We start from the raw sequence: 24508 nt of genomic DNA on the forward strand, positions 1-24508 counted from the left end.
CTTCTACATCGTTACAATCAGATTGCAGATTCAACTGTCACAAACGTTGTGCCTCCAAAGTGCCCAACAACTGCCTTGGTGAAGTGACCATTAATGGAGGTAAGCAAAAGATCAACCGTCACATCTGTGCTTCTGCCCTGTTCAAGAGTGTGTCCCTAATGACTTGGCAGGATTTTTTTTTTTTTCCTGTTCATATACATGTGACCCAGCCCAAAGTAAATTATGGGCTCATTTTTCCTATTTTACATTAGAAAAGGGCTCGTCATTGAGTTTTGACTGAAATCAAAGAGCTTTGCATGATTTTTATGCAGTGCACAGCCAGTACTGAAGTCTTGGATGTCCAGAATTTCTTTCTCAGCTTTCTTCTTAATACTCCTTTCCTAGTTTGTTCAGAAGTGTAGAAAATGTTGGAATGCCTATAGCTCTTGGTCTCTTTTTCTCCATCCTTCTCATTCCAAGCACTGGGATAAAGATTAATCTATCTTTCCTGTCAAGGGAGGGAAGAATCAGAGACTGACCCATCAAGAAATAATCACCCATTTCCTTCTTCTACCCAGTTAATTCCATTATATGTATGCTTATTAATTTGAATCCTCAATATAATAAAAAAGAACTTTAATTCAGTCAATTAAAAATATATATTGTTTTTTATACTTGGGAATATTCTTTTGGGAAAACTCAACTATAAAAATTAACACTGAAGGACTCCTAAGAAAAATACAATGTCCTAAAGGAAAAATTGATGTTTTCTTCCCAACTAGTATTCCTAATAGAGTCTTTAGCAAAATATTTGATTTAGTACCCCAGGCTAACTTTATCTATAGATGGTAGACTGCTTTATACCTTCAGTTTAATACCAGTTTTGTGATTCCTCTGAGGGAAAAAAAATATGGTGGACAGAAGGCCAGAGAAACAAATATTTTTATTGCTAAAACTCTGAAGAATAAAGGGTTATCTTTACTCTAGAACTTTCTTCTCTAGAAGAAATATGTACCTAGAAGAAGAGGGGAAATCTCTCAAGGAAAGCATTTCTTTACGAGTTCCTGCCTTGGAGATTCATGGATTAGCTCCCAAAATGGAAAACTTGGCAGTTTTCCTACTTTCTGTGGCATGTGGAATTGACTTTGTTCAGGCCAGGAAATGTCAGTATGTTCTTGATAACTGGAACTAAGGGGAAACAGTGCAGTTTTTTATATTGTTGATTACTTTGAAATTGCATTTTCCCACACAGTTAGAAAAATTTGGTAAAAATATGAATTTCTCAGACTTAGCAGGCTGCAGTCCCTGGTCCATTTTCCAGTTTTAAAATAAGGACTCTGCATTAGTAAGTACAGTCAACACTTGAACAACTTGGGGCTTGGGCTTAGCTACCCAGTACCTCCCCCCCAGGCAGCTGAAAACCTGATTGTTAGCTTTTTGGGTCCCAAAAAATTGACTGTTAACAGCCGACTATTGACCAGAAGCCTATTAGTAACATAGATGATTAACACACATTTTGTATTTATAGGTATTCTATAATATATTCTGACAATAAAGTAAGCTAGAGAAAAGAGTTACTTAAATTGCAAGTAAGAAAATATACACTTACAGTACTGTATTGATTGAAGAAAATATTTGTATAAGTGGACCCACATGGTTCAAGTCCATGTTGTTCAAGGGCCAACAGCAATTATAATTTATTATATTACCACCAAATGCTTGATGACAGGATTCAATATTACTTAAAATATCAAATATCTTAAGTATTTAAAAACTGCTGCTTATGTGACCAATTTGATATATTGGAATCCGTGACTTAAAAAGTTACTGGAATAGCAAGAATCAATGACCCTGACTTTTCTTGCATGTGAAAGTTTCCCTCATCTTCCCATGTATTCCTTTTTTCCCACCAAAGCTATGCTACTGAAATAGACCAGTTTCCTCCTCACTCATTCCTGATATCGCTTTGCTTCCTAGAACTTTGCTTCTATCCCGCACTTGGCTTCCTACCATGGCTGTCCATGTCTTTTCATGTTTTTAGGTTTAGAGGCATGAAAAAGAAACATCTGGTTGTAAAATTATCTGTTCATCCTCTGATAACTTCAGATATTTATGAACTAAAATTTTTTTAAAAGGAAAGATAAATTCTTGAAATAAGTATTTTTTAGGGCTTCCAATTGATATATTGTAGGATTGCCTAACCCTCTTAAGCCCTGACTCTAGGATTCCAGGCTTATCTTCATGGATGCAAACAATTTTTTAGATTTGCTTAGCCCTGGGGCAGAGTCTGATGTGGTCATGGAAGAAGGGAGTGATGACAATGACAGTGAAAGGAACAGTGGGCTCATGGATGACATGGAAGAGGCAATGGTTCAAGATGCTGAGGTGGTGATGGCAGAGTGCCAGAATGACAGTGGGGAAATGCAGGACCCAGACCCGGACCCAGAGGACTCCAACAGAACCATCAGGTGGGAGCTGCACTCCTGGTCTCACTCCAGCAGGGGAATTTCCTCTTTAAGAGTCTTTGCTATTTTTATCTGTTGGAGAAGAAATTTAAAGTGTGTGCTTGATTTGTTTATGAATGTGCTATAAACTGTAGAGGAAAGCCAGTGGAGTTAGGAGGTCTGGATGGCCCTAGAGAGGTATAGGTTTGCATCCTTTCCTAGCTGCCTCTTTCTGTGATCTCTTTTCTTTTGCATGTGAGAGTTACTCATATTTGCCAGCCACAGGTTTACTGCTAAATTAATGATGATTCATAGCTCATTGTGTGGACCTGCAAAGATCAGGGGCTAACCTCAGTGGACATTATCTATCTTATAGCTGGCCCCTTATACAAATATCACTTATGTCTACATCTCACTGTTCTGTATTTTATTTCAGAAGTATGTGAAATTTTATACTTGGGATTTAATCATCTATCCTTCTTGATTACTAGATGAACCCCATTTTTGATATCAGGGATCAGTACACTATGGCCAATGAGGCCGCTGCCTGCTTCATAATAAAGTTTTATTGAAACATAGCCATGACCGTTCATATTGTCTGTGGCTGCTTGTGCACCTCAGTGGCAGAGTTAAGTCTTCTGCAGAACTTAAAAATGTTTACACCTGGCCCTTTGCAAAAAAAGTTTCCAGCCTCTGATTTATGTTATAAAATGTATTCAGGCTTTGGTGTCCATTTTACAAATGCCATATTTATTGGCAAACTGAAATTGTTCATGGGCGGAGCAATAAAGTAGTTGGAGTTTTTCCATTTAATGGCATAAGAAATATACTGAAAAATATTAGTCTTATGACAGAACTGTCTCTTGAAGGCATACATTTCTGTAGTTTCCAAGTGGGGGAATATTGGAGAAGGTGCTTGCATATATGGACAGTGGTTGAGGAAGAAAATAGGAAGAGACAGAAGGGAAAAGCAAAGAGATAAAGGATCAGCATAATTCTATGAACAATAGTTATTTAAGAGAGTTTAAATAGCAGATTCTACTTTTTATGAAACTATCCAGACTCAAATTCATGTTCTGTGATATTATGCACATAATTAATATTTTGCCTATAGTCTGTGATAATAAGCAAATAAACTTTTTATGTGTATTCCAAATACCATGGTCTCAGTACACTAAGACAGTAATCTATCTGGTGTTTCCCTGCAAACTGAACACCATGTGGTTCAACCTAAAAACTAAGGTGGTTATTATCCTCCCTTGGGATTTTTAAAGAGTACATGTGAAGTGCCTGTCACTTAAAGTAATCCAGATTCTGAACCATGGTATTCTGACAATGCATTTCACCAAAAATGGGATCTGAATGTTTTTTGACTTTCACTCTGAAATAGCTGAAATAAGGTTTTACACAGGAAAGGATCTGTATCTAAAAACATTTCTCTCCCAAAATATTTTGACTTTACAAGTCCATCAACAAGCAACAATATCCCGCTCATGAGAGTCGTGCAGTCTGTCAAACACACGAAGAGGAAAAGCAGCACAGTATTGAAAGAAGGGTGGATGGTCCACTACACCAGCAAGGACACCCTGGTAAGATCTACAGCCCACAGCTGACTCGTGGCTCCCTAGCTTTCATTAGAAGAATTGCTAATGCCTTGTCAAGACCACGGGAGACTTGAGTTACCAGGAGCAAAGCTGTGTTTAGGCATGGTGGAGGATCAGGTAGAACACATTAACAGTCTCTAGGTGTCAGATGTAGTTAAGCAAGCAACTGAGTTAAAAGAAATTGTAGACAGCAATCTCAGAGAAACAAAGTCATTTACCTCTGTTACTTGAGATGATCTCCAAACAACTTGAATGTCTGCCTGTCATTTTATAGCAGTCATGGAAATGACAGCATGTGCTTTCAGAATGCTCCTTTGTGATTCAGAATTTTAAAAAAAAACTACTACATTTTAGGGAGAGAAAAAACAACGATAACTGTTAATATACTTTTAAATCCCTAAGTGTTCACTTAAAAACTGAACTATTTGGGAATACAGTAGTTCTGTATTTTATTTGATAAAAGACATATATTTTAAATTTTAAAATGTAGTCTGAGGTGTTCACTACTCCAGATTTTTCTAATAGGTGATGAATAAGATTGTGCATATGTGTAAGAGAGAAAAAAAATCATCATTTTTTTGAATTTGCTGACATTTGGTGATAAGCATCTTTCTCAGTTACTGGTATTGTTTTCCTCCTCACCTCCTATCTATAGGATCACCAACATTTCTTTAGGTAGATAGACACCCATAACATAATTACTCTATCTATAATAACAGTGTTCTCTGCTGAAGAGAGATTTATATGACTTACTATAGGATCCAATTGAATATCATCTTCTAGTTCTTCCTAGACATGGCATACATATGGTATTTAAAACATATCTAATATATTTGACCAGTCTAAGATTTTGTGGTTGAGACCAAGAATACTGCTAGGGCTTCCTATTCTAAAAAGATGAGTATACATAAACATACACACATAGACACAGACACAGACACAACACACACACACACACACACACATACACACACACCCTAAAATTATGGAGCATATCCCTAGACTGAAAGAACCTCATCATCAGATCATGGAAGTTTAGATCTGTAGTGGACTTAAGAGAACATAGAGCTTGATGCCTTTCCCTGACTTTGTTATGTTGATGTCATGGAGTCAGACTTGACATCCAATGAAATATTTTTTAGTTCTTCTGTAAAATGCAGAATTCTTCCATTTCTAATGAAGGCCAGAATACTTGACTAGATAAACATGGTATTCCCTAGGTTCTGGAATAACGAGTATACGTAAATTTTACATCTTTTATATCTAACCTTTTTATTATATTAAGAACTACAAGTTTACCTTTAGTTCTTCACGCAGTCAAATAAATTTTAAAATAGAAATATTTTATTTATTTTTTTAAAGATTTTATTTTTATTTATTTGACAGAGATCACAAGTAGGCAGAGAGGCAGGCAGAGAGAGAGAGAGAGAGAGAGAAGAAGGGAAGCAGGCTCCCTGCTGAGCAGAGAACCTGATGCGGGGCTCAATCCCAGGACCCTGGTATCATGACCTGAGCTGAAGGCAGAGACTTTAACCCACTGAGCCACCCAGATGCCCCTAAAATAGAAATATTTTAAATAGAAATATTAGAATATATAGAAATAGAAATATTTTAAAATAGAAAGGTACCTGAGTGGAGTAGTAGGTTAAGCATCCTATTCTGAGTTTTGGCTTAGGTGATCTCAGGGTCAGGAGATCAAGCTCCTTGGGCTCTTCATTCTCCATCAGTTTCTCTCTGTCCCTACCTCTGCATGCTTGCTCTCTCTAAAATAAATACATCTTTAAGGAACCAGAAATACTGGGGGGAGCCTGGATGGCTCAGAGGTTTAAGCCTCTGCCTTCAGCTCAGGTCATGATCTCAGGGTCCTGGGATTGAGCCCCGCATCAGGCTCTCTGCTCAGCAGGGAGCCTGCTTCTCCCTCTCTCTGCCTCCTTGTGATTTCTGTCAAATAAATAAATAAATTCATTAAAAAAAAGAAAGAAAGAAAGAGAAAGAAAGAAATCAGAAATATTTACTATGCATGCATTAAGTGCCAGGCACTACACTGAGTACAAATATATTACTTCATTTATTACTCCTAACTCTGATGTAGAAGTGGAAGCAGAAACGTAACCACACAGTTGCTAAATAGTCATCTTCTGGAGTCTAAAATTCAGTGTGAGTCTTCCTGGTCTAGAGCCTGTGAGCTTCCCACCATCAGATCTTATGTCTCCATTGGGAAAATGTTTTGGTTTTATCATTCTTGAGTGTTTTTTTAATCCTGGGTATTTAAAAAAATTTTAAAAGATCCTAAATCTCACTTCTGTTTCAGCGGAAACGGCACTATTGGAGATTGGATAGCAAATGTATTACCCTCTTTCAGAATGACACTGGAAGTAGGTACTACAAGGTAAGGATGGTTCATGCCTTAACTGACGTCTCCTGCTTCCTCTTGTCTTTTTGGGAATGTAGGATGTTAGGAATACAAAATACGTCTAACAGATGTGACTGTTTTGTGCTTGTTACACATTTTTTTTCATGTAGTTTATGTACTTTGGGGGGAATCCAGTTGTGACCCCAAGTTAGTCGTCTGTGAATTTCAAATTTCCTTGAGGAGTGCTTCTGGCTCCACGGAATGGTGGTGGAGAAGAGGAAGTTTAATAGAGTTTGTTAGATATGTGTATCTTAACTAGAATATTCAATGTCCAGCAGATTAGCTACAAGAAAATTCTTGAAATCGACTACATCCAGTTTTTTTGTTCATCTGTAGTCTTACAGCACATTCCACAGGGGGTTAAGAAACATTGTATGATATCTCCATGCATTGCCAATATGCACAAGGAATACTTTCCTTTAGAGAAAAATTTGGCTGCAGTTTTCATTTTGTCTCTCTATGTGAAATAATACAGATGTCACATAATGTATCACCCAGTAAAACATGGTTCCAAAAGAAGTTCATAGTGAAAACAGTATATACTCACTCCCTCACAATTAATGCAGCCTCAGCCATAGCTGACGTGACTCACAGTGTCTACACAGCTCTAACAGGAAAAGGAAACCTCATTAAATTTTAAATGAAAAACTTTACTTTAAAAGTTATTATTTCTTAGTCACTCCATACCTCTGGGTAGACAATGTGGTGATTAATTTTTTTTATTAACAAAATTGTCTTTTAAAAGCAGTTGGTTTTAAAACCAATCTCTGTGGTCTACCTCACTCAAACCATTCATTTGGCTATACTATTATATTAGCATCTATTGAATCAAATTATATGATTCATTTTCAGGGCCTAAAAGGATAGTTAAAGCTTAGCAGCAGCCATGCATATCCAAATGCATTTCAAAAGTGTTGTGATTCTATCTCAAAGTTATAAAAATTAATCATTTGTATTCGTAGATCTTAATGCAGGTTCAAAGTCATCATTCCTATTTGTACTTTTTCTTGCCACATGAATAGTAAAAAAGGCCCTTGAATTTTTCTGGCAAGAGGAGATGATAAAGTTTCCCCTAGTAAAGGTATTTTTGAAATTTGCTTAACAGTATTCTGTGTTTAATAAAACTGTTTTATATGAACAATGGCTATTTGTTATGTCATTTGTCACATGTGCCTAGCATGAATTTTATTTGAACGTTTATAGGCTTTTGATAAACTGCAGATAGTACACTCTTTCATCCACAGGAAATTCCTTTATCAGAAATTTTATCGCTGGAACCGGCAAAACCTTCAGATTTAATTCCTAATGGGGCCAATCCTCATTGTTTTGAGATCACTACAGCCAATGTAGTGTATTATGTGGGAGAAAACGTGGTCAATCCTTCCAGTCCACCACCAAATAACAGCGTCCTCACCAGTGGCGTTGGTGCGGATGTGGCCAGGATGTGGGAGATGGCGATCCAGCATGCCCTCATGCCCGTCATTCCCAAGGGCTCGACTGTAGGTTCGGGAACCAACTCGCACAGTGAGTCTGCTCTAGTTTCATATCTGGAGGGCAGTTGAAGAGAGCCTTTTTGGGGCTGACTTAGTTTATTGGGGAACATAGGGTTTCTTATGTAGAAGCTGCCCCCCCTACTAAGGTATTTCATTAAATTATCCTAGGTTATTGTTTTCTTTATTTTATATGAACAGTTTAACAAATTCATGTTTGAACATTGAACAAATTCAAGTAAACCCTATATATTAGGCGACAGCAGAAACCTAGAGCTATTGGTCATAAGAGAACAAGTAATCTAGTCGGCTTGTGTTTGATCTGGAATGCCAGTCTTGTTCTTTGTAAATCTGAGTTAACATGTTCCCTCAAAACCCCCAACATGGTACTCTGTGCAGAGTACTTGAAAATACTTGATAATTGTATCCTAGGAAGAAATCTCTGTTAGTAAATTAATAGAATGAGACAGATTTTACCAAAATGCAACCATAATGAAGTGTTGAGGATGAATTTTAAAAAGGTATTTTAAAGGAATATCTATGTAAAAATGTTTAATTTTTATATTTCATAATGGCTCTTAATAATGAAGCCTATGGGGGGGAAAACTTGTTTTTCATATCTCAGTAAGTTATTTGGTGAATGATTATAACTTTTTAATTGATGTATAAACCAATATATGTATTAATAAGTTATATATGTTTATTTGGGTGCTAAACATTTTATGTGAGGTCTTTATTTTAATACCTAAAACAACCCTGGCAGGTGGACATTAATGATTTTGCCTGTGTTGCAGGTGAGGAAATCAGGCCCTAGAGAGATTAAGTTGTCTCAGCTTTACCAGAGTTGTGAAGCAGTAGTCAGCATTTAACCCAAAGCTTCAGGACTCCAGACTCTAAGCTGACAAAATATTATTTTTCAAAGACAAGCACAGAGTAAATCTGTAATTTTAAAAGGAAAGAAAGGTTCCAATGAACATTTTCCTATAAACATTTAATTGCTGTGATTTAAAAATAGCCCTACAACTTGATTAGTAAACATCTATCTGGTCGCTTTGCTGTTACTTCTCTTACTTCTTTTGTATATTTTTTAACATATATTTCCAGGAGATATTTCTGTGAGTATTTCAGTATCAAATTGCCAGATTCAAGAAAATGTGGTGAGTGTGTACCTACTTATATAAAACTTGGTAATGTGATTCTTTATTGGAAAATAAGAGTATCCTAACATACATGTTTATTTATCTAACATTTTAATTTTCAGTATTTTCTAGAAAGTAAAGTAAGGTCTATTAGGAAATTTTTCTTCATAAGATTTTAGAAACATTACATTATGTAGATTTTTTAAGTGGTTTTCTATATCATGTAGTGTGGAGAGAGCTAAATACCTATTATTCATCTCGGATAAACAATTATAATGCAGTGACTGATTTTTCCCACATTTGCCCACCTCAGTATTAGAATTTTAATGGTTGATATAACACAATACCAAACAAAATTAATTCTTTGAGCTGCACAAGTAACTTAAATATACCCTTATTCTCGTTTTTCGATTGCTACTTAGGAGTACTGTCTTATGACAAGGAGTTGCAAATTCTTTTAGAGTCACTCGTGCATATCAAGACCTCCAAAAACTGCATAAATCATCAGATTTTATGGGTCCATATTCCAACACCCTAGTCGGCTGTGCACCATAACTCCATCCGTTCAACTCAGTTTTTGGAAAATTATAGACATGAGATAACGTATTATATTTTGTCATGGCAGGGAGCCAAAATATAATAGAGCCTTTCCTATCCTGTCCTTTGACTCAGACCTTTTGCTCTATTTTCCCTGCTATACCTATGACCAAAAGCAAAAAGTTTATAGACTTACTTTCCCTGATGTGGGTTTACTTTTTGAAGACTAAAATCCATGAAGCTATTCATCACTAGTTATAGCTTTGCATCCTTTGCTAATGGCATAAAGTAAACCGAAAACCAAAGCCAAATTGAAGAGAATTAGGAAAACCTCGTGGTGAAGGTTAGTTGTGGTCTTATGCTGTTAATCTTGAAATATATTTGTAATCAGTTGCATTCCTGTTGCTCTTGCTCAGCCAGAGAAGACTTTGGGAAATGAAGGTTAATCTGTAAGCCTCCTGGTAAATTCTAGATACCTGTCAGGTCATTCCATCCTGTTGAGCCACTGTTAATCCACTCAAAATTTGGAGTGGGCCATTGAGCCATATGATTTTTCATATGGAACAGCTGGTACTCAAAATACTGAACAGTATTAATTTGTTTTCTTGTCTCTAGACAACCTTGAATTCACCCCCTGGTTATTCTGAAGGGGTAACAAAATAGAGACAGTTGGGAGTTGTTTTATAGGAAGAGGAACAAAGGAAAAGATAAAAGTGGGTAGGAGATGAAGAGGGTAGGATTTGATGTTGAAGGACTTTCTGAAAGGACAAAGACTAAGAGCAGGGGATGGGCAGAAAATTCAGTATGATAAAATAGGAATATATAAAGTGAAAAGTATTATTTGTGTTTTCATGACTGTAATCATCAAATCAGAGGCTGTGAGACGTTAAAACCTAATGCTTTCTTTAGCAATTATTATTTCAAAGAGAAAAGACTAGACATTTGGATCCTTTGGCCTCCAAAAGTAGTAAAATATAGTAAATAGCTACCTCACGGATGAGAGTATCACAATGGATTGCCATTCCTTTGTGGTGTCTCCAACTCCCAGTGATTCAGCCCCTTGCATTTAATCCACCTGGGGATGAATGGTTGATAAAGAAGCATCCTACCAGCCTAGCCATAAAGAGTGAAGTGATTGGAATCAGGACTCACACAGACATGTGACAGGGACCTATGATTATTTCACCTGAAATTTCTAAATAACCATCCCCACTAGCAAATCCTTTTTTGAATACTTAGAGTAAGCAGCCTAGTATAGTTTCAAGTCTTTTTCTCTGCACTAAAACATTTGACTGAACATTACAAAACCTCTGCTGCTTAAGAACCAAATAGTTTGCAAAAACATTACCTATTTAATTAATTGAAGAATGTGCTTTGATTTCTGTAGTGAAGCTGTACATTTCATCTAGCATTTACAATCTTATCGTTTACCTTAAAATATCTAGTAATATTAGTAATATATATAATAGAATTATGTAATTTATCAGGGCTAATATTTTGTTCCACTTCATCTTTATTTTTCATTGGACTTGCACCTGTAGGACATCAGCACAGTATATCAGATTTTTCCTGATGAAGTACTGGGTTCTGGACAATTTGGGATTGTTTATGGAGGTAGGTTAGTTTACTAGTATTTTTATTAACTTGGAATTTTAGCTACTTGTATTTAAGTATTAAGCTACTTGTATTTAACAGTAATATCTCCAAGAAAAAAAAGACAAGACCTGTGTATATATATTTTTGTATGTATATCTTTCCATGTTTTACCTTTTCAGAAATTTCTCTTGAGATAGTCACTATCTGAAAAACTCGGTATTTCTGTCTTGTAAGAGAAGTTTTTCTACTCCTAAAAAACTTCTTTTGCTTAACTATTGACAAAGTCTACACATAATACTGATTAAATATTGGCTTATTTAGACAAAATATTGAGAAGCAAGGAAGTCATAATTCATAAAGAAATTAGTTCCATTTTCTTTTAGCATATTTAATCAGAACTCTACAGAAATAGATTCACATAACTAGAGGAATAATCTTTTAATTCTAATATCCATGAGAATGTATTTCATTAAGCTTGTCATTTTTTAAATTTTTGAAATGAAATACTAGATTTTTACCGTTTTCCTTATTGTCAGGCTATCTGGTGAAATTATTAACCCTCTGCTATTACAGATTCTAGCCAGTTCAGTTATATTTTTCAAGTGTTTAAGAAACATTTAATATTTATGCTTTATCTCTACTATAAACTGACCCCTCAATTTTCAGTTCCTGGGTATAACCAGTTAAAAAAATTATCTTTTTTGTGAGGTGGGAGGTTTCTGAAATAATCACAGTGTCTCACTCATTATTATTTCTGTAAGTATAATATGTGCTTTTTTAGTAAAAACTGATTAAGTTATATTCTGTTCTAAAAAGTGATCTGCGCTGTACTTGACTGGCCCAGTCAGTTGAACATGCAACTCTTGATCTTGGGGTAGTGACTCTGAGACCCACACTGGGTATGGAGTTCACATTAAAGAAATAAAAAAATAAAAAATAATTTTGATTCTTATAAAATGCTGAAATGATATTTTTTATGGAAAACCCACCAATGAGTCGGCAGACACTGTGGTTTTTGTTCATGCATATCAGTGTAACAGTGCTGTACAGTGTAATCACTGCTTGCAAAAAAAAAAAAAAAAAGTCATGTGACATACAGAACATAGTAAATAGGGACACCTGGGTGGCTCAGTTAAGTGTCTTCCTTCGGCTTAGGTCATGAACCAGGGTCCTGGGATCAAGCCCCACGTCAGGCTTGCTGCTCAGCGGGGAGCCTGCTGCTCCCTCTGCTTGCTGCTGCTCCCCCTGCTTGTATTCTCATGCTCTCTCTGGCAAATAAAATCTTAAAAAAAAAGAACGCAGTAAATATATATAAATGCACATCATGTAGGGGTGAGAAATGAGGTCAGATAATTTGTAATACCCAATACTAAAGGAACAGGCCCAGCAAAAGGCCTCCACAAGGAAACTTAAAAGTGAAGACCAGACAGGTAAGGGATGAAGCAGATGAGAACTGCCGTCAAAAGAGAGGTGAAGTACTCTATATCACGACAGAGGAGTGGAGGCAAGAAGCTCTGACCCTTGAAGAGAGTAAAGAATAAAATGACTGAGTAGGAATAGAGATGGCATGCAGTGCGTCAAAGAGTAAGTGATGTTGAGGAAGTAGAGAATGGGAAAACAGGACAATCTGGTAGTAAAGGAAAGAGGAGTCAGAGGGAAGTCAGCAAGAGTCTGGAAGGAGTCAGAAGGAAGAGTGAGAGTGGAGAATAGGGGGAAATTAGATTTACAATAAATGGTTGATATAATGGAATTTCAGGTTAGTTTGTATATGAAAAAAACTTGAATAATTAGGTCATTTCCATACTTACTTAACACTACTATATTTTAAAGATTTTATTTATTTATTTGAGAGAGAGAAACAGAGAGAGAGCAGGGACACTGATGCAGGACTCAATCCCAGGATTCCAGGATCATGACCTGAGCCAAAGGCAGTCTCTTAACCAACTGAACCACCCAGGCGCCCCAACACTGCTATATTTTATACTAATACAGTGTAGTAGTATAGGAGTCAAGAGCTTGAGGGTGCCTTATAGATTCCCTGGAGGTTTGTTGTGAGGCTTCAGTGGGTTGTAATTTATCTAAAAGACCTGTCTTTGTGATGACAGTGATGATGATGAAGGTTTTTTGAGTTTCTATTATTATCTGGGCACTGAGTGCACTCAAGTATCTTAACTCACCTAAAGGTCACAACAACCCCTCCACTGAAGATGAGGAACCTAAAACTCAGGGTCACCAAGCTAGTAAGTGAGAGCCAAGAACTTTTATTCTTTCCTTTACGACATGCATTAGTTTATCAGGACTTTAAAATTATAATTTCTTAAGGAGAGCATTTTGCTGGAGGTATAAGATTGTGTGTATTAAGTAGCTTGATATCCTGTTTCTAAAACATATATTTTTGTGAGAAAATATCAGGCTGTTGATATGTATAGCTTTTAATGTCCCACTTTTGTGTTCTAAACTGTGGCTAATTTTATAGTACATATTTGATTTAGAATAATGGAGCTAAGAAATGAAATCTTGATGGATATAAGTCATTGCTCGTTAGAAATCCTAATGTATTCAATGAAACATTTTTGTATTTCCCAAAATTGTCCTTGTAAATTCTGGTGTTCTTTAATATAGGTGATATTTAATAACATTATGCTTATATCTTTCCCTTTCTATTTTAAAGGAAAGCATCGTAAAACAGGAAGAGATGTAGCTATTAAAATCATTGACAAATTAAGATTTCCAACCAAACAAGAAAGCCAGCTGCGTAATGAGGTTGCAATTTTACAGGTACTTCTTTGTTTTTCATTTGGAGTCTCTAAAACACTCCCTCAACTTGCACAGAACAAAGAAAAGTTCTCCAGATATCTGTGGTGTAGATTTTGGGGGTACACTTTAAAATAACTGGAAAGGCAGCTCGAGCATCAAACTATTGCCTGGTTAGTATCTCTCCGAAGTCTGGGCAGGAGTTGTTCTTTTCTATGTACTTAATTCTGGGTTTTAATATATTATTAATGCTCATTAAATTGGTAATGTTTCAGCATTTGCTCATGGGGGGCATGCTGAGACCATTTTGTTTTACATTATAAATGACCTTGCCTTCATAAACATCCCTCCTTTATGCTGTGATAATTACATGAATTCAGTATGTAACTGTCAGCATATCAGGTAAATGAGTAGTGTATGCCTGAAAATCAGATCGTCTTGGTATTATTAATGTCCTTTTTGTCTCTCACTATAAGCCTTTCCCTTAATACTGAGCATGTTACTTAACTCCTTTCATTAACAGTAATCCCCTTTTCAAGCCAGAATATGCTAGTCAAGGTTATTATGCGGTATATATAATTTTTGTAACCATTAAAACTTTTTCCACAGACTGAAAGGAAATTGAGCAACTGTTTGCTCAATGTAGTTGACCTAGCTATTCAGTCTAGACAATTAGACCATTGATAAATGCCCATATTTTATATAACCACCATAATTCTCTACTTGTTGTGCAAGCTGGTCATAATTTTTAATTCATAGCTTTATTGAGTAATTTACATTTGAACATGGCCAACAAAGCAAAACAGATTGGATTTCTTCACTTATTGTTTCATTGAACTGCCATTTATTGAGTTTCATACAATAAAAAATGGAGAAAGATGCAATTTCTGCCCCAAAGGAGCTCATGTGTACAGACAACCAAAAATAATGCCTGTTACACATAGAAAAATAACACAGAATTTTCTGGGACTCAGAATTTCTAAAGACGGTGTTTTTGTGCTTTTGGACAACTGTGCAACACAGAGAGCTACCACAGTGTTCTCTGTTTTCCTGGGAAAGATGATAACTAGGCTCTGAAGGTGCCACTTACATACATTCATAGTGTAGTGCTTGCTAATCAGTTACCAAAAAAGATTTTTTAGAAAATTCTTAACTTGGCAACATTGAGCTGTAAATGACATTTGAAAACTTAGTAAATGACATCTTGCCAAACCTGGCCCCTGCTCTCCCAGTCTCCACTCCCAAGTGGTGTCCTGAAGGCAGATCCTTTGCAACATACCAACCTCCAGACTGGCATATGTACAGAGGCATTTATTCTTGCTAACCAGACGTGAGAGAGAGAAGCTTCCTGGTTAACATGCTCTGTCATTGTACCTGTTTTTGCAGTGGCATAGAGTGCTTGGATAGATGTTGGAGGTCTAATTCTCTGTATCTAAGCCCTGTAATTGGTTCTCCCAAGCCTGTCAGTTGGTATCAGCTGAGGACTCTATAGTGAGGTAGAAAAATAAGATATGCCTGAGCCTAAACTGCCTCCCAGCTCCTCTTCTAAAAGAATAGGTGCAATCAGCAACTCAGATACAAGAAACATACATTTGGGAAAATTTTCATTACGGTCTTAAAAAAAAGTTTGTTTGGGTTAAAAGTCAAATTCTGCCCCTTGAGCATGTAAAGAGTTTGACCCGTTCTCATATTATGGCCTGGAATCTCAAAAGTCTTCGCTTATCACTCATCCCTTCTGTCCCTAACCATTCACTTTCTTCATCAAACTCATATTAATAGAGTACCTGTCATCAGCTACGCACTGTCCTGGGTCTAGTGAATACAGTGGGAACAAGACACAAAGATCCTTGTTCTCATGGGTCTTATTTTTTTTTTTTTTAAGGTGGTTTTATGAAAGCATGGACAGAAAGAGCTGCCCATTGCCATGGGTCTTCATTTGAATCACATGGCTATACCTTCAGTCAGATGTTTGCAACGTAACACGTGATTGAAAATTCAACAGAAAAATAAGTTGCAAACATCTGACTGAAGGTATAGCTAAGTGATTCCAATTACTAAGGTTTGGCTTCATTATATGCATATACGGGATTCAGAGGTTCATACTTTGTCATAAAGTTGCCAATTGTTTCAAAATTTGTTCCTCAAAATTAGGGGACTCATCCTATCTCCCAACTGAAACTAATGAAAGAAAATGTTTTAACCCTTTAACCATTGTCTGATTTATCAGCCTCTCAGGAAAGATTATAATTCAATATCCAGAGACAGTGAAGTTCAAGCTCACTTCCTTTAAGTCTTGCTCAAATATACTGTATAAGTACCCTTCTTACCTTATTGAAAGCTACAGTTCACTCAAACCCTCTCCCATCCCTACGCCTCATCCCTCCTACTCTGATCTTTGTTTTTTTCTTCTATAGCACTTATCACCTTGTTCCCTATTACAGAATTTCATTTATTGTATTTGTTGTGTATTTCCCCATCCCCAGCCCCTTCACAAGAATATACACTTCGGGAGTGGGGGTAGATATCATTCTTTTGTTTACTGATATATCCCAAATACCAGAAATTGTTCCTGGCATATATCAGATGTTTAGCAAATATTTGTTGAATTAAAATTGTACAGAAACACCATCCTGTCACATAAAATGCCCTACTAGTATCCAACCAGGTAGCAGAAGTGTAGTCTGCATTTGCTACTAATGGTTAATCGGTTGATTGGTTAGTTAAGAAGGATTAACTATGGTTAATGGGTTAGTTCTTTGAAAGCCCTCCATTGACTCATTTTCTATTTCTTATCAAAAGTAGGAATTCATCTTTTAGGACCTGAAAACACAAAGTGGTAACAGGGATGGAGAGTGGAGGTTAGAATTCTGACTCACTAACTTACATGTTTAGCAAAAGTACCATGATTGAAGTCAACTAGAGGGTGAGCAAGGTTTTTTTTTTTTTTTTTTTACTACTCTTGAGAACAGAATCTGTCCCTCTGAATATAAAAGTGATTCCGAGAAACATTTGGTATCCTCTGCCTTGTGGTCCCTTACTTACAAAAGCTGGAGTCCTAGTTTATGGCTGTGCCTGGAGTTTCACGAGTTCTACCCTGTCCTCTTCCTCCTGGTTCTCCAGAAGCGGCCATATGAGCTGAAGTGACTAATGGCAGAAGTCCTTGCTCATAAAGCTCTCCTAGTCCTCTGGTCAAATTCTGATTTGTTTCTGTTATTTGTAGAAAAGTACCTTTGCTTATGGAGGGCTTCAGAATTGTGTAAATAAGGAATATGTGAAACAGTAGAATTCTTTCTTTGTTCCTTTTCTCTTTGCTATATAACCCAGGTCAGGGCTTTCCAAAATCTGATTCAGTCATTACAAAACTAAGCTCTGCAGATATTTTTGAGTAGTTAAAAATTAAGGCAAGTGTGAATCTTATGGCATAGCTTACCTTTATCATTTAGAATAGCCTGTTTTCACTAGATGTAAATACCTCATTATTATTATGTTTCAGTAGAATGTTAATTAATGTAGATGTTAAATATTTCATAAAATCCTCAAGGAATCCTACTTGTGTTATTATTTTAAAAGTTGTGTCTTGATTTAAAAAAAGGTAGCAAATTTGAATTTTTTTTTCTATTCATGTCAGCAAAGTAAGAATAAGAAGATTGTTGTTTTATGATTAAGGATATCACAGAAAACTGACGTTTTACAAGGAGATGGCAACTCTATCTTACAAAACTTAGAAATTTAAACTTTAAATAATATTGGTAGATCTAATATACTTTCCTAACACAGACTTGTTTGGTCAGAATTACAACACGAGCAGTTCTGTTTACAATGTGTGAATGCATTTTGGATTTTAAAAAGAACTGAATATAGAATACACAATATAGAAAAAAATACAGAAGAATTTTATAAGCCATAAACTAAATGGATCCCCTTACACTTACCTCCAAAATTACCTCTATTAGTCTGGTTTTTCTGTTGTGAGGCACTCCTCTTCCCATTCAAGTCCCTCTTCACTCAAAAGCAAAACAGTAGCAACAATCAAATATGGTCTCGATTTGTCCAGGCTGCCCTGCACAGGTGCATCCAGTTCTCCCTTCCATACACGTTAGGTGTGCACTCTCTTCGTCTTTCCATTCTTGTTCGTACACTCCCTTGTCTTTGGTTTCCACACCTTTCTTAAAGGAAATGCAAGGTCCTTTTGCCATCCCCTTGTTTCCTCCTTCTGTCCACCTAGCACCCTTTGGCTTTTTTCAGTTTTTATACAACTTGACGAATCTCAGTCCTCGTGAAGCATTGGTCGCTTGTTTCTCCCGCATTTACAAGATCCCTTTTCACCTTCCCTGCTAGTTCCTCCAGCCTTCTAGCTGAACTTCTCCTTTCTTTTAGCAAACTGGCCTATGTTAATGTGGGACTCATTCCCAGAGTGAGGTCTTCCACTTTTTTTTTTTTTTTTTGAAGATTTATTTATTTATTTATTTGACAGAGAGAGATCACAAGCAGGCAGAGAGGCAGTCAGAGAGAGAGGAGGAAGCAGGCTCACTGCTGAGCAGAGAGCCCAATGTGGGGCTCGATCCCAGGACTCTGAGATCATGACCTGAGCCGAAGGCAGTGGTTTAACCCACTGAGTCACTGAGGCGCCCCTAGGTCTTCCACTTTAAAGGCATCTTCCCTCATCCCTTCCCAGGTCATTCCTTAATTTATCTTGGAGGCGCTTGAGTCTCATAGTTTTGACGTTAGGACCTCTCCACTTTGCTGGGCAATTCTCACCCCATACCAGCCAACCCAAAACCAAAGACATGAGGATGTCTTTCCCTGCAAGATACTCTCTCCCTAACTTTGTTTTGCTTTCATTCTTCCAATTGCTAAGGCAAGAACCCTCCTCCTCAATTAATAAAAATATAAAGTCAATCAACGATATCTGCTTTAAGTAATGAGTACTTTCTTGCTTCATTCATACAAGGCGATGTACTGAGCCTCTGGGCCATGTAAAAATGAATGAAACCTTTCAAGACATTTATCATCTATCTGGGCAGTCAGGTACAAGTAACTACAAGTCAGGATAGTTATGGAAGAATAGTGAAAGGAATCATGGATTATGACTGAGGCCAGGATGCTGGAATCAGTTCCAAGAGAAATATGGCATTGGTGAAGTCTTGAAAGATTCATGGGTTTTGATAACCAAAGAAATGTTGGAAAGAATTATTAGGCTGAGGGGCTACCTTAGTAAAATAAATATTCTATGAAAAATGAGTAGAAAAAATTTAGATCATTTTAGAAGAGTAGCTTTCAAACATTTTCTGCATTTTTTCTTCAAAAAGAATTCTGAAAAACTTTGTACCTTGTACCTGGGTTGTATATTTTTAAGATGACAACTAGAACTATTTTCTCACTTGAAGAGTTTTAATTTTGTACTATATTAAAAATACTAATATTTTAAAATAAAGCCATTATATCACTCCTTTCCAAGTGTGCATTTGAATCTAATTGTCATAGACATTTGATATACTTAACCATTTAAGAAAATATATGAATGGGCTCTTCTTTAACAATATGATTCACAATATTCCTTGTTTTCTTTGAATATATTACACATTTCCCACAAAATTGTGTTCTAATGTCATGTGTTTTTATACTTGAAAGCCTTTTATTGGTCCTGTTTCCTAATTATTTATAGTAAAAAAAGTATATATTTTAAATTTCTTGATTATAACACTTTAATAAATGTTTAAAACATTCTTTTGAGTTCAGTTATCATTACAGTTATTAATAAAAACTTTATCCATAAAATTTTATCTATACTTATTAAACATAAAAAATACAATGTTACTGAAAATACACTATTGAGATTGATTTTTTTTAATTTAGTTCATAAATTGGCGTGTGAATATTACTTGTTTGAATTAGAATTCAGCAACCATTTTCTTTCTTTTTTAAAAACAATAGGAGCCAAGTTAAAAGTCCAAACAAACAAAAACAGTCATTTATCTTCAGAAACTCATTCAGCCCTCTCTCTGCTAATAAATCTATTAAATCTCTAATTTTGATGAAAGCATGAATTAGAAACTAAGTTACAGATGAAATGATTTCCATGTTAGAATCATTCATTTCAGACTGGCCCGGTATTTCAAATTTTCTATTTTTTCTCCCCATGGCAAGGCATTCTAGTAATATTTGGAGTAAGAAGCATCCGTAGAAAGTAAGAAAAATTATTATGAAAAGAAACATGGGGATGGAGAATTTGAGAACTACACAGATATTTTCAGCTCTGTATTAGCAGTTATTTGTAGACTGGTCTGATTCGTTCATTCATTCCTCATATATTATTGAGTGCCCACCATGTTCCAGGCAGTAAGGTACAGATAAAAACAAAACAGATTTTCTTGAAACTATATAAACAAAACGGATTTTCCTAAAACTATGCTCTGTTCACATATCTCATAGAAATCTTTCTGTTCCCCAAGAGTATGCCTACTTGGTTAGGACTGCTTGTGGTGGGACATAGTGTGCAGTAAGACCAGGAAATGGCTTTCATGTGAGTTCATAGAGAACCTTAGATATTGTGCCAAGTTGATTGGATTGTATTATGCTTGGGTAATTGTAAATTATTGAAATGTTTTGAAAAAATTTTATGATCAAATTAGCATCTGGAGATGGCATATTATAGAGAAAAATGTCTAATGGCAAAAAAAAAAAACCTTGTTGGAGACTATTTGCTATTTTCAGCTGGTAGTGACAAAGTACCCCTGTTCCTCTTCTTTCTTGCTATGTTGTTGTCTTGGCTTCATCCTTAACATTTCTGTTGGCACTAGTCTAGACCATACTTTTTTTTCTTTTTTTTTTAGATATTATTTATTTATTTATCAGAGAGAGAGAGAGCAGGAGGAGTGGCAGGCAGAGGGAGAAGCAGGCTCCTCACTGAAAAAGGAACCCAGTGTGGGACTCAATCCCAGGACCCTGGGATCATGACCTGAGCTGAAGGCAGACACTTAACCAGCTGACCCACCCAGGCATCCCTTGACCAGACTTTTAAATTCATGACTTGGGCGCCTGGGTGGCTCAGTGGGTTAAGCCGCTGCCTTCGGCTCAGGTCATGATCTCAGGGTCCTGGGATCGAGTCCCACATCGGGCTCTCTGCTCGGCAGGGAGCCTGCTTCCTCCTCTTTCTCTCTGCCTGCCTCTCTTCCTCCTTGTGATCTCTCTCTGTCAAATAAATAAATAAAATCTTTTAAAAATAAATAAATAAATAAATAAATAAATAAATTCATGACTTGATTACTGCAATGGGTGATATTCTGATAGTTTGGTTCCCCACTCCCCTGACCCCACTCTCTCATCATCTTGCCAACCCTGCCTTTTCCCCTGGTCCATCCTGAAGATCATAGTCAGATGAGTTTTTAGTGGGTTTCCATCCTGTCCCTCCCTAGCTTAGTTTTCTTATTTCATCAAATCCATTTTTAGCATTGTGCATTAATCATGCTGGACCTTATCACTCCTGTTCAACTGAGTCCTTCATTTCTCTTTAAGCCACTGTTCTTTTCATACTCTTAACCTCTGGCCATTGGTCAGCTTTTAATTCCAAGCCTGGATGCCCATCTTGGTTTCCTTTGTTTATCCACCTTTGATTGATCTTTGAGATGTATCAATCCTTTCTGACTGTCTTATGCGCTCTTCCATATCTCCTGTTTACGTATGGTTTCTAGTCTTCATATATAAAGCAGTACTACTTATCAAATACTTCTTATTTCATAATTAGATTATAAAAAATATGAAGGTCTCAGCAACACCTCGTTCAGTTTCCACAATGCCTAGCATAGTTGTAAAAACATTACAAGTAATAGGTTAACGTTTGACAAAATTGTCTTAAATAACATACTGTACTAAACGTTCAGGGCCTTTGTTATAAAACTTTTTGCATGAATCATTAAATTTTAGGCTCTAATTAGAAAACTGTGGTACTTGATGAGGGGCAAGAGTTTGTAGAATAGCTGTTAATTGTTTCAGATGTTACAGGCTGTCTCAAAAGCTGGATCCTGGGTGGGGGAAATTGGGCTTTGGGTGCAAAAGAAGTCAGAGAATATGTCAGGGCAATACCTTTAAAGACAGAGGAACCTCAAAATCGAGAGGGGATTTAGTAACATCCCACCACTACAATGTGGTGGTGGTACATGGGTTTAGAAATAGAATGAGCTGTATGGGAAGTCCTGCCAGTCAGGAAAATAAGGAGTCATCAAGGCAGCTTGTCAAGATGGATGTCATAACAGGCAGAGGGAGCACTGAGAAGAGTGACCAGAGGCAGCATTCAGAAAACCAGACAATATGCCGAGATGGGTTGTGAGATCGCAGTGAGGAGGCTTAAGTGGCACAGCACCTGAAGCACCCCTGTTAGGACCCCAGTCCTAAATGGATTTGAGTCCACAGAAAAAATTAAAGCGATGTGTAATACAGCATTTAAAGAACATGAGTGCTGGAATCAGATGCCTGGTTTCAAAGCTCAGACTTTTAATTTAAGAGTTCTTAGGAGCTTGGATAAGTTACTTGCACTGTCTAAGCCTCAGTTTCCTTCTCGGGAAAACCTCATAGAGATGTTGTGAGACTCAGATGTGATAATTTTGTGAAACTCTTATCAGTGCCTGGCAGATAGGAAAGGTTACATACTTACTAAAGTAGTATTAGTATTGCCACACTAGGTTGTAAAGTGTATCTTCTAGAAACCAGTTCCAATAACTTGCTGGTGAATTCCCTAAGTAGAGAACCTTGAAACACATTGTTTCATCATAACAAAGAACATGGTTGACTCAAAGCCTAGACTCATGCTGAAACATACCTTAACAAATGCCTGGCCCCTGAAGGGCCTTAGTAAATATTTATTGAATAAATTATGTCACCTTGAAGAAGCCCAGGGAATACAGAATTGCAGAGCATGCCAATAAGATAATAAACAATTCCTTATCATTTGTCTAAAAACATGGCAATTTGTCTTCATTGAGCAAGATGAAATATATATATATATATATCTTTTTAAGATTTTATTTATTTATTTGACAGAGGGATAGAGAGAGAGCACAAGTAAGCAGAACAGCGGGCAGAGGGAGAGAGAGAAGCAGGTTCTCCGCTAAGCAGGGAGCCTGATGCGGAGCTCAATCCCAGGACCCTGGCACCATGACCTGAGCCGAAGGCAGCCACTTAACCAACTGAGCCACCCAGGTGCCCCAGAAATATATATCTTATAAGTAAATAGCTTTGTTCTCTTAGTCTAGAAAGATGATCAGGAGGTGGAGAAGAAATGATCATGATAGAAAAGCAGAGAATAATATTGCTAAGTGTGAGTGGGAAAATGAAAATTTTGCAAACTGGTGATTTTTTTTTTTTTTTCAGAAAAATCATGAAGGAGCCAATTTTTCTTTCCCTAGAGAACAATTTGCAAAATTTGATTTTTTCTTTAAGTGTGTAGGGAAAGGTTAGTTTATACTTCTGTCAATTCATTTAATATGTTTGTTTATTATATTTCTTCAAATATTTCCTTGTATTTTATTGCATGAAGAATTTTCATGAAATTGTTTCTTCAAATAAGACATGTTTTGCAGCTCTAAGGTAATCTTGTTATCTTCTGCATGTTCCAAAAAATGAAGCCCAATGATTAGGTTTTTACGTATCTAAAATAGAGGCAAAAAAGAAACAAACATCTATTATAGGAAAAGGAAAAGGAACTTAGAAATTTTTCCAAATAGATATTCTGTTCAGTAAGAAGTTAGTTGTGGTGAAAACTTAGTGTCAGAAAGCCAGGTTCCAAGTAAAAACTATTCCCTTTTGGGGGGTGGGGGTGGAATCATTTTAAACTTTGCTTTCCTTAATTAGGAGCTGGTGTTCATCTGACTTGCTGTACTTGGTTTGCAAGAATGCTTTGGAGAACTAACTAAATTAAATAATATATAAAGTGTTTTTTAAATCAGTGTTTCCCATGATATTTTTGGAAGAACACTAGTCTTTTGAGTTTCTTCATGGAAGGGGATGGGAGTCAAGTTTCCCTCATTAGACAGTTTAGAAAATGCTATCTATGATATCCATGTCTTGAAGGTGAATACAGTCTTTTCACTTATAAAAGCCCCATAATTAGGAACCTATTTAATTTTGAGAATATGCCAATTAAACACATTTTGCCTTAGAATGCTTACACAAATGTGAAATATCACCAACTGACCTTTTTGCACATAAGGTCTATCTTCTATTCCTGTCCAGTAGACCCTATATACTCGCTCCACTTCCCATTATCTGATATATAAGACATCAGAAGGATTATGTATCTGCACAGATCATTTAACGGCATAATAGAATGTTATACTTTCTGGAGTGCTGGCATCTAAATATAGAAGCTGGGCTACAGAGATATGATTTGTTAAAAATTACACTTTAAATCTAACACCAAGACTAGATGGGATTTATGCATTCATGTCTCTAGCCAGATAGATTAACAGGAAATAAAAAAAGTATTCCAGATGTGTCTCCATTGCTATGCATTTGATAGCAGATTGGGAAAAAAAATCCAGATATTTGAGATATTTGA

The 24508-nt window shown here is 36.4% G+C and overlaps 1 protein-coding gene across 2 annotated transcripts in view; it reads left to right on the forward strand.

Moving 5' to 3' along the window:
• Positions 1-24508, forward strand: part of PRKD1 (protein kinase D1) — a 303790-nt gene that overhangs the window by 247407 nt on the left and 31875 nt on the right. For both annotated transcript variants that reach the window (XM_082737949.1, XM_082737950.1), the window contains 8 exons: positions 22-99; positions 2243-2447; positions 3889-4012; positions 6339-6416; positions 7685-7964; positions 9035-9087; positions 11148-11220; positions 13874-13980. In XM_082737949.1, coding sequence (XP_082594075.1) covers positions 22-99; positions 2243-2447; positions 3889-4012; positions 6339-6416; positions 7685-7964; positions 9035-9087; positions 11148-11220; positions 13874-13980 — 998 coding nt within the window. The remainder of the gene's footprint in view (positions 1-21; positions 100-2242; positions 2448-3888; positions 4013-6338; positions 6417-7684; positions 7965-9034; positions 9088-11147; positions 11221-13873; positions 13981-24508) is intronic.

This window comes from Mustela nivalis (genome assembly GCF_964662115.1).
Source record: "Mustela nivalis genome assembly, chromosome: 6".
Lineage (NCBI taxonomy): Eukaryota > Metazoa > Chordata > Mammalia > Carnivora > Mustelidae > Mustela > Mustela nivalis.